This window comes from Morone saxatilis, unplaced genomic scaffold, assembly GCF_004916995.1.
Source record: "Morone saxatilis isolate NCDOM2014 unplaced genomic scaffold, NCSU_SB_2.0 Contig18, whole genome shotgun sequence".
Lineage (NCBI taxonomy): Eukaryota > Metazoa > Chordata > Actinopteri > Moronidae > Morone > Morone saxatilis.
Window position 1 is genome coordinate 402,383 of NW_023339740.1, and position 11,660 is coordinate 414,042.

At 41.8% G+C, this 11,660-nt stretch overlaps 1 protein-coding gene across 1 annotated transcript; it reads right to left on the reverse strand.

The window, feature by feature from the left end:
* Nucleotides 1-2,001: 2,001 nt before the first annotated feature.
* arfrp1 (ADP-ribosylation factor related protein 1) lies at nucleotides 2,002-8,164 on the reverse strand (the record flags this gene model as incomplete). Its single annotated transcript, XM_035662147.1, is given in 6 exon segments — nucleotides 2,002-4,125; nucleotides 4,384-4,484; nucleotides 4,661-4,731; nucleotides 5,701-5,782; nucleotides 7,255-7,337; nucleotides 8,077-8,164. Coding segments are annotated over 6 exon segments (513 nt in total), but the record flags the coding sequence as incomplete, so codon positions are not given.
* Nucleotides 8,165-11,660: the final 3,496 nt, after the last annotated feature.

The following is an 11,660-nucleotide window of genomic DNA, read 5'->3' on the forward strand; positions in this document are numbered from 1 at the left end:
GATGAGGATCAGCACTCTAAATTGGAGGCATTGTTCTCAGCAGGAAACTGGGTGGATTGTTCTTACTCCAGGTAGGGGTGAGTCCTTCCCAGGGGAAGGTTCAAGTACTCGGGGATTTGTTCACGAGTTAGGTGAATGGAGCAGGACGGATTGCCGGAGAATGTTGGCACAGCCGGGGCAGTTTTTGCCGAATCGCATTTATCGCAACTTATTGTCACGAAAAAGAGGTGAGCTTGAAAGGTGAAGCTCTCGCCTTCGGTTCGATCTTCCGCTACCCTCCTTTCATGGTCATGGAAATGGGTCTTGACGGAAGGAACAAGGATCGGCGCAGGTACAGCGGTCCGGGAATTGGGGTTTCCTCAGGAGGGTTGGCGGCGTCTTGCTTTAGGGATTAGGCGTTGAGAAGCTCGGACATCCGCGAGGACTCAGGGTTGAGCCATTCTTAGATGCTTAGAGCTTAGATTGGCTGTCGGGCAATCTGGTGGAGGATGCGTCTCAGGGCGCTCCGGAGGGGGGAGGTGGTTACTGGCAGTCAGCTGGGGGGAGGCCACGGGACAAGACTAGGTGGGAGAGATTATATTTGAAGACACTGGCCTGGGAACGCCTCGGGATACCCCAGTCGGAGTTGGCCAATGTGGCCAGGGAAAGGAAAGTTTGGGGTCCTCTGCTGGACTTCCCCGCGACCCGATCCCAGATAAGTGGATGAAGATGAGATGAGATGAGATGAGACCGTTTTATATGGGCTATTATTTAAGTCACATGATGACAGTTTACACTCTCACCCTGCCCTAATCCTGTTTCATAAAGCAGCTTTTATGTTGGCACATTACCTGCGGAAGCCCTGAGCACAAGTGAGAAAACAAAAATTGTGTAGGTCCCCCTTTTTCCACCAAAACAGCCCTGACCCATCGAGGCATCTCGATCACGTTCTGATCTGACTTAAAATAGGCGAAATTTTGATTTATTTTTACTAAATTACTTAAATTAAGTTTCCACTTAATCTGTGAAAACAGATGGAAGAAACGTTTTGGCAGGTGATGTTTTGTTTTGTAAGGATAATTTTTTGTTTGTTGTTGTAATACTCATTTTGCCCACAAGAGGCTGAAGTGCACCAACCCCATTTTCCTTGAAACAACTTCCAAGTAAATGGCATTGAAGTCTTCTGCAATTCTGCCTTTTCTTTGTACCCAGTGCTTGACATTTATGAGGATCTACTGTCAGAAATGGAAGATAATATTTAGAGGTATGCTTCATTAGTGTATAATTACCTGAATGTACTGGAATCGCCTTCCATGGAGTACGCCAGGTTTCTACAGTGGTCCAGAACGGACAAACCAAACACAGTCTGTAGATAGGGGCAGTCTTGTTTTTTGAGCATGTAGCGGCCACCATAGTTTCTCCTTTGCGTTTGGAAGGGGATGGTATAGCAAGTGAATTGAGATCTGCAACTACACTGTTAGATGCTACTGAATCCTACACACTGGTCCTTTAACTAATAGATAATGATGGGCATTTATTGTATATAATCACCAACTAGCATCAGTAATTAAGGCATTAAAACAACACAAAATGACTTAACAGTTGTGCATGACATTTTTGCTTTTTGGTCCAATAATGAAACTTTACATTTAAACTCAGTTGCAGTTAAATGTGCAGTGTGCAACATTTAGGAGGACCTATTGGCAGAACTGGAAATATTTGTTTTCATTAGTGTATGCAAATACCCTAAAAATATCAATTGAATGAGCTGTTTTTATCTATAAATGCCATCGGTCGCCTCAGTGGCAGCTCCCATGTTGAGCCTCCTCGATCTCTAGACAGGGCCGTTGATGCTTTTCGTGACATTCACAGCCACCGTAGTTACGCTGTCGCGTTTGGAAAGGCAGGGTGAAGCCAGTGAGTTCTGAAACTCTAGATGCCACTGAATTCTGCACACTAAAAACAAAAACAGCATCTAACATAATGAGAGACAGAAAGACTGAGATTGAAACAGATGTTTTCTTTAAAATCAGAACTTTATTATCATCATCATCTACCACATATGTGACTGACAGGGGATGTCACCTTATTTTAACCACCTCATATGCCCCAACTACTGGTGATTCAGCAGGGGTCAGTAGGTTTTCTCAGTGTGTTCAGGACACACTGTCCAGTTCCCCAAGCAGCTGTAGTGTCTCCATCTGACCTAATTACGAATATCAACATTTCCAGTTTCAGTTTTGATCAAACTATGGCTGTTTTACAGAGGTCAAAGGATAAACTGTTAACAAAAAGAAACCTCTAAAACAACAATTATTGGCTGTTGAATAGTATGTGTACTACTCACAAAAGGCTGTAAAGTCTGGTGCTGTTTGGCATACTGCACCAGAGTCTGCATGGAGCCAGTGGAGTTGCTGTGAGCCAAATAATGCAAAAAAAAGTATTAGCTCACATTATTAGGATCTGAACTCTCCACAGTACACAGCTGCCACAAGAAAACTCCTCAAAATCAAAGTTGTGAGACTAACCCTTAAAAAAAAGAAAGTTATTTGTTCTCATTTATCCATCATGAATTTGTCCTACGGTAGTCATGTGAAGTCAAAAACATGATGAATACAGAGTAATACAAGTAAAGTTTTTTAAGGGCTAGAGCACGTCAACAGCAAGTAGAGTAAGCAAAGTAAGGAATCGTGGCAACTGTGTACAGTTCAAACCTTAAAGTTAAACTGAAATTAAAATAAATTTTTGCTAAGAAAGACTTACTGTGTTGATGTGTTTACCAAAATAGTAATTACCACATTTCATTTATCTGTCTGCAGACACAGAACCACTGGTATTGCCCAGGAGGTGTGACTGTTTGGTTTCTGATGATGCCGTTGCTGTAATTTGATGGGTGTACGCCATATTCAGAGTTATATCACCACATCACTTCAGTTTCAACTGCCACACAGGCATTTGCCAAGTGCAATCTTTGATTGAACAATCCCTACTCAAAGTGTGTTGTGATTCAAATTACAGTGTTGAGTGCTGCTGAGGATACAGAACAAACACAGAACACTGTAATTGTTTTCCAGGACCTTTCCAGAACATTTTCTAGGGTTTTTTTCTGAACAACACAAGACAGAACTTGCTCACAAAGGGCGGTCAGCCATAGGTGGTCACCTTTTAAGGCATACACAGCATTAGGTCGCGTTCATGGTGTGCTTGGCTGTTCCCATCACAGCTTTCTGAACGGTAACATTAATTTGACCACAGCACAGGCAAGTAAAATCTAAATTTTCAAGGACAACATAGATTTTCAGGATAATTTGGTTAGTTTAAAACATTTTCAGGTGTTTCCATGCCTGGACTTCCAGGTTTTCCAGGATGAGTGGGAACCCTGAAATTTTGAATTCTGGTCATTCATTACCACAGCTGGAGGAGAGACAACTAATCCCAGCTACACACAGCACTGGGTGTGCCGGAGTTTGACAGTGACTCAGCAGGTGGTGAAATAACATCAACTTAAGTAAGTTCTTGTGGGAATCGGAATTCGGTCGAATTTTTCTTGAAAACAATCAAACAAGGAGTACAAAGATTACTGCTTTTGTCCACAGGGGCCACCAGAATCAAAAATTAAATGAAAGTTCTTTGTAGGGGCTTTAATATTAGCTTACACAAAAATTTAGGAAAGTTCAAACTTTAAAAATGTGGGCTAAGAATTATGTAGTTAAGCGGTTTCTGTGCTCTTGTGATCACAGAGCAGGGTGTCAGTCAGCAAAGCTCCATGCAGACACAAAGTTCAGAGACTGGGGCTGCTGCTTACACGTAAAGGAGAAGAAATCACAACACCGCTTTCAAAAGTGGAACAGACAGAAGTCCATTCAAAGCAAATTATGCTTAGTGATAAAAAAATATTGTCGCACTGTGTCTGTAATGAACTCCTGAAAGCAGAAATTCAAAGTGTTCAAAGTCACAGCAAACACGAGGAGAGAGGAGTTATCAGCTCCAGGGTTGACGTGGAATGTCCCAAGGAGAAACTTGCGGTTCAAAGAGGTATCAAGGGTGCTGATGACTTCTTATGTGATGTCCTTCTGTCTGGGAGGCCTGTGGATGTTTCGGACCACGCACTTCACCATCCACTCAATGCCCTCGTTCACTCCATCTCTGTGTCAAAGCAGAGAAGCCAGTCATTCAATAGCATTTTAAAATGGCAGAAGAAACCTCCTGAATGATGAACACTGAAAGAATCCTAACTAGGAGAAGCTGACTACAGTGACAGCAACAACCCCCATTTTCTAAATAACATAAAACTTTGGTACTCAACATTTCTGAGTTCACGTTGCTGGCAAATAGACTAGAACTGTGGTACTGGATAATATGTGACAGGCTGCTGTTGTTGTACACACTCAGTAGCAGTCTTACCCCGTGAGGGCAGTGCAGGGCTGGACTAAACAATCTCTCTTGCCAATCTTCGGGGCAGAGTCACTGAAGGCTGTTTTAATGTCTGGCACTGACAAACAGTTCTGAAAAGAGAGCAGACACAAGACAGCAAAGACAATACAGTCAAAGACCACAAGACCACACCAGTTATCATCTCCAGTATAGTTTGTCTTATTAGGGGGGGCTCAGGCCTATGGAGGGTTTTAGGGCTAAAACTAAATACCTGAGTCTTAGTTGAGTTAAAAAGATCATACAGTACCGGTACATCCTGCTTGTTGGCCAGCACGAGGAGAGGGACACCTTCTAACGCCTCGCTGCTGATCATATTCTCTGGAGGAGACGAGAGTTCAATAATTGACTCAACAACTATCACCACAGAATATTCACTCAAATATCTTCTCATAAAGACTTTTTGTTATGTTACTGACACTTTTCTCAAAACAGACAACCAAGCCTTTCATGTTATCATGTGAGAAAGTTGACTTGAATACACTGTATAAGTAATCAGCACTTTTTTTCAATGTCAAAGCATGCATAAACCATAATATCATTATTTTAGTGTAATAAAGTCACAGGCCATTTCAGAAACAATTTAAAGCATATGTCCAGTGTGTAACATTTAGGAGGATCTATTGTCAGAAATGGAATATAGGTATAGGTAATCCATCCTATTGGTGTATAATCACCTTAATATAGGAATCCTGTTTTCGTTACCTTAGAATGAGCAGTTTTAATCTACAGATGCCACGGGTCACCTTCCACGGAGTCTTCCATGCTAAATCATTCTACAGTAGCCCAGAATGGAAAACCAAACACTGGCTGTAAATAGGGCCATGTGTTTTTTGCGAATTTTGCAGCCACTGTAGTTTCTCCTACATTCTTAGGTTATTAAATACAAACACAAGTGGTGTTCAGTTAGTTGAAATCTGCAACTTCACTGCTAGATGCCACGAAATCCTACACACTGGACCTGAAACAGCAAAACAGTACTACAAATTCTTGGTTGTAACCCCTTATTTAAAGTGGGTGCTGAAGACTCTTCTTATTGAGACAAGTTTTACATATCATAGGAGCAGTGTTATTGTGATAGATTTGTCCTCCACTTTGGAATGAGTGTGAGGTCTGGAAACATGTCATCGCAAGACAGGAAACGTCTCGAAAAAATGGTACGCAGGGCCACAGTTTTTTGCATGAGTTGGGGTTCTTATTCTGTGAGCCACCAAATCCTATCCTTTAAGGGTTGTTTTAAACACAGGTACATACACATTACAGAGTGGAGGGTTGCAGTGTGGCACTCACCAAAGGCCTCCTTTGATTCCGACAGACGCTCTTCATCAGTTGAATCTATCACATAGATGACTCCGTGGGACTCGGCGTAGTACTAAATATAAACATGAAGAATACAGACAGGACTTCAGAGCAGGCTCCCGGGCTGAAACAACCAACAGCATCACAGCTGACTGACTGCACTTGACAAAACGACAATGATACCTTCAGACAGCTTTTGGTACAACAGCTGAAGAAAAGCATGAAGTGTTAGGGCCATAATATACCATAATATAAGACAATAGATTAAAACATCAGAATATTTTAAGTTGACAATATAGACATGATCTTATAAGAATTAAGTCATAATATTGCAAGAACACCACAAGTTCTCAACTGTCACCACACTCTGTCTGACAGACACCTGAGTCCATTTGGATCCATCTCCCTCAGTCATGGTTGCTAGTAGTAGGGCACTAAATGCTCAGAGTGAAATATGCTTTCATTTTATCAAATGTGCGTGTTATGAGCATGACGTTCATCACATCGGGGCCCCCCTTACTTTTGTTCAAACCATGAACACATAAAAGATGGATGTTCTGTATACACTTCCTCCCACTGCAGAAAAATGAAGCCATAATATTCCAGATCAACTGCTGCCATGTTTCAGCATTCTGAGCTAGAGTCTACGCAGTAGCGAACGGTGTTGGTGCCGCGGTAACAAAGTCTCGCCCATACAGCTGGCCAACTCTATTTGACATGTACTTGCAGCTGGCTTTATGACCTATACTACAGTCAGCCACCAGAGGGCAATGGAGATGTTTTGGCTTCACTTTTGGAGAGCTATCATGTCCTCCATCTTTATACATGCCAATTGTTCAAAGAATATTTTTCTTTTCGTCTGGTGCCCTAAGCCAAACTCCACAAATCTGCTGTTTATATATTCTGTGGCCCTTTGCTGTGTGTCATCCCCTCCCTCTCACTCCTCCCTTTCCTGTCAATCTTCAGCAATAAAGGCAAAAAATAAATATATAAAAAATAAAAAATGCTTTTTCCTTTTTGTGTAATCCTCATGTAGCCTATGTAAAAACTATTTTTATCCAGTAAAAATTTGTCAGGCTAGTGAAGACAGCAGGTTTGGATGGCTGCTGTCCTTTGAGCTCCTCAGGAGCTGCTACTGACAGGCAAGTTCTGAGGACAGAGACGGCCTAACAGAAGTCTAAGTCAATGAAATGGACTGAACAGACAGAGCACTTCAGTAGTGCTTTCACACTACTAACATATCGCTTTTAATGTGCATTGAACATTCCTCTGATGCCATGAATTTGCTCTCTTTGGCTCAGCTGTCTGGAGGAGTCCCCACTGGGCTCCGGTCACTGCTTCAAATCACACCCAGTTATGAAATTCTGGTCTGGATTTGGGCAGTTGTATGGGAAAACAGAAACAGGATATTTAAAAAAACATTTATATGTGTAAAGTAATTTTGTCTCAGAAATAGGATCATCTACCGCTCTGCTGAACACACAGAGTGTGTCAGTGTGAGGCTGGTGAAGAATTCCCCTCAGGATATTTAAATTTTTAACTCACTTTGTCCCACAGAGACTGGAGCTCCTCCTGACCCCCCAGATCCCAGAACATTAGACGAGCCTTGCCCACATCGATTGTACCGACTGTGAAGGAAAGTGAGAAATCAATCAGAAATGTTATAAAGAGACGAGAGGAACAAGACCCTACTATCATAAGACCACAGAGTGTAGGAGTGAAATGGAATGAGATGGCTTCAGAAAGCAGCTTTGCAATTTTGTTCCCTAGTAATGATTTGTGTAGAAAATTACAATTAATTATTGTAGTTAGCAACTGGAAATAACCCAATTAAACTGACTTTGGCCACAAGTAACAACACATTTTGATATACAAGTACACTCCAGAGCCTGCACAGGGTATTTCATTTTGAAAATTGACTGGATTCTCTATGCCGTTTCGGTGCCTGACTTCCTGTTCATGCTATCTGCTCTGTGCTGCTTGATGCGGGTTCTGTCAAAAGTAGACTAGCTGTGTATTGTCCACAGAGATGAGCGGAGAGACGCTTCTGGTGGAATGATGAGCATTGTCTAGAACGGGTGCAGCCGCTACACGTTCAGGCTCTGACACGGTTGCTATGGCTGATCGTGGATTTTGGCTGTCAGTGTTGTGAATATAAACTGAGGGACTGTTCTGCTCTGGTTGTATGCATACAGTTGGGGGCAATCTTCCTAGAATTAAATAGAAAATAGCACCTTAGTTACAGAATCCCAAAATATTGAATCATAACCCATGCACTGTGATTTGTATTGCCAGATTCTTGCCAATACACAGCCCATTACTGTTCATGACAAGCACAAGTGAAGACACACTGGAGCATCCACTCACTGTTCAGGCCAACTGTGGTTGTGATCTTTGATAAATTCATTCCCTTATAGTTCTTACTGAACTTTGTTTTGGTTTGTTCCAGAAAGGTCTGAAAAGAGAGACAACAGCAAAATTAACAGACAAGTCAAGCTAGACACATTTATACTCATTGAGTCACATGACAGGGTATATATACACACATACAGGTGACACTTCATGACTGCACGTTTGTTAGTTTGCCTTTGCAGTCAAAGGCGCTAAAAATAATAAGAAACATAGCAAATACAATAGGGACCTCCAGCGGTCGCTGGCTCGGTCTCTAACTTTAATTTAAGTTAAGTTTGGTTTGCACTCTGACACTGTGGTCAAGTGAGCAGTTGTTCGCAAAAAACCCAGTTAAACCCAGTGGATTTCTTGTGCGTCTACTAATGCAGTTACTGGTGCTGCGAGTGGCCAAAAAGGACGTATGACGACTCTCACTCAAGACTTGTTATACAAGGAAAATATTAAATGAATAGTAGGCTACATGTCATTTGATGAAATTAGAGAAAGGTCTTTATGTGTGCAAATGGTGTCTGTAGGCTTCCTAAAATGTACAGTGAGTAGCCCGTTGGATTAGTTTTCAATATGTAAATATAAATTCACCTCCACTGTAAATATATTTTGTAATTCATGGGAAATTCCCTCATTTTTTTTACTCTGATAAAACAGTTTCCGTAATTGGTTTGTTGAGAATCCCAATGGATTTCTGCCCATAAGATATGATCCAGTTTCCCCAAAATCACTGATACAGTTGTGCAACAAGTGACAACAAATATATCCACAAATAGGATAAAAATGGTCAACTGTGGGACCCAGATGGTCAATATGTGTACGTCTATGTTCACACTTCATCACAGGTTAGTTAAGGATGTTACTGACTAAATGACGCAAGTTGACTGGGTCTGTAGATTGAAGAGAATCCAAAAAGAGTCTGCATGATGGTGTAAAAGTTTTTACTGTGAAAACATATGGCCCTACCATAAAACACCCGCTTTTAAAAGGGAGTTTGGTTTGATAGTGTGGAGCAGAGGGTATTTTAACCTTAATAATTCACATAAACTGAGTTGACCTTCCTTCTAATAGTAAATCTTGTAAACAGCATAAAGTAACGTAGGAAGTGGAGATAAAATCTACATGTTTTTTTTCTTCTGTGGGCTCGTAATAAATGAATAAACACCAACAGTGGTTCCACTTCGCCACAATGATGGAATTAGTTTACAATAACGTCACATTGGACAGACGCCCTGTCTTAAGGACAGAAACAGTGTCAGATGTCAGAAATATGAGATTCAATAAGGTAGTTGTATGTCAGGTCCATCCACTTTGATGGAGACAGACTGAAAGGACACTCAACCCCTATTTCTGCACTTTTTCGACATAATAGCTAAAGCAATTCAATTGACAAAGACCTCAAAATTAACTTTCACTGCCAGTCAAATTAGAGGGGCTGCTTTTACCCAAGAAGGGCCGGGGTCTTGACGGGGTCTCACTTAGTTCATGCTTACATAATCATGTGTTACATTTTGTTTTATAGGAAGAGAAAATGATTGGATTTTGATATCAAAATATAAAGAAATTGTGCTTTTGTATTTTATTTGGTATACTTTGTTATATAGGGGTACAATATGACTGAGGATGTCATCTTAAAGGGTTTTCATTTGACCTCAAATATTATATGAACTGGAATTTTCTGGAAGACACCCTTTTACACATTAGGACGTTTATGTTGTAACAAATTTTAAACAAGTCATTTTCACACATGATGTGGTTTTTTTTTTGTGAAATGTGACCATTGATCGCAGGGAACTTTGCAGAAGTATACACGTCGATTTGGCCGCTCCAGGCACCGGTTACTTACCGTTTCCGCGAGTAGACGAGCAACAAAACCCAAACTGCGGCTAGCTTGACCTGGCCGGTGTGTCGGTTTAACTGGAGTTGAATTAACTGGTGATACTGAGGCAGATGTGCGTAGGCGTGGCTTTTTAGGACCCCTTATTGCCGAACCAGGAAATAAAGATTCTGACTACTTCTATGACATTCATTTGTTGGTGACTTTTAAAACACTGCAATAGAAACACTTTACTGGAACAATAATGTTGGTGTCTGCTCCTCACTACGGAACTATTATTCGCTGTCATGGTGACATTAACAACTGCTGATCGCTACCGTTGTTTCCATTCTGAGTCCTTCCCGAGTATACATCGAAGACTCCTTTGGATATCATATATTGTAATCATACAATAGCTTTACAATACATCTTAGAAATACTAACTATTTTAAATCATTTCAACACACCAAAATTAAATCGTTTATAAAAGCAACCACACGCTCGCACTAGTGTAAAACAACATTAATGGAGTACGCTCGAGTTTGGATCAACAGGTGACATTATCCTGGGGAGCTGGAGACTGGTTGCGATGATGGCGCTCAAAGTTAGGCCCCCAGCTGCTCGATTATGGGAAAAATCATAATCGACGGATTTTTTGGCGTCAAATTTGAAATCACCCATTCTATTCAACCGATTATTTTTTTAAAACTTCAGAACATGCTGCATTTATTGGACATTTGTCAAAAACACTTTGCACGCAAGAAGTTTTTCTCAGTTACAACTTTCCTTTCCCGCGTAAACATTTGTAATCTTCTCGTTACCTGTTCAGGACGAAAACAACGTGACAGGGAGAAGGACTTGAGCTTGGTTGTCGCCGACCACCAGCCGCAAGTATAAATTAGTTAGTGCGCTCCCGTGGACTTCACATTTGTCGCGCCGACAGGTCGGGGACCGGGCGAGCTATAGCCTGGAGCCGCATGAAGGCCTCTGGGTACACCACCGGCCACGGCCTGGGGGCGAACCGTCGGCAGAAAAGCACAGTCGGGACTGATAGTCGGCTCCCCATCTCCTCGGGGAGTCGGGTGCAAAAAAGTGCCTCCGAGACACGACCAAACCGGGGACGCCTAAGTGGAGGCGTACGCTTTTGCTGCGCGTGGTGCTGAGGCGTAATACGTCCCCCATAACAGCAGCGGCGGCTAATCTGTGTTGGTGCGGTATGCTGCCATGGCGCCCGAAAGGTACGGCAGGACTGTAGGTTACAACGTTGCACAAACGGGCAAATTGGGGAAAAGAAAAAAAAAACTTTCCCACGGACTTTTTATTAGGTTTTAAGATCGTTTGGGCCCCCAAAAATCGTCAATCAGTGAAGATCAAATTTCGATTAATTGGGGAGCGAGCCTTAGCTCAAAGCTCGTAGTTTTCTGGGGAAAAAAAACCTTTCACAAAAAACATCTCCAGTCTCCATAGATGAACATTTATGTATTCTCTCGGAAACAGTAGGCTTCCTCCTGCATTTTCCAAGATTCACGTGGGTAAGGAGGGAGTTATTAAAGCCGGAGGCACTATAGGAAATGGCAATGGTATGCCGAACCTAAACCACTGCAAAATGTCAATAAAACGTCCAAAATCCTCATGTTATTGGTCTTGTGTCATAGTTGTTTTTAATGTGTGTAATTACATCCAGCCTATAAATGAATCAGTCTGAGTTTACGCTCCAAGCAGTGTGGAGAACTGT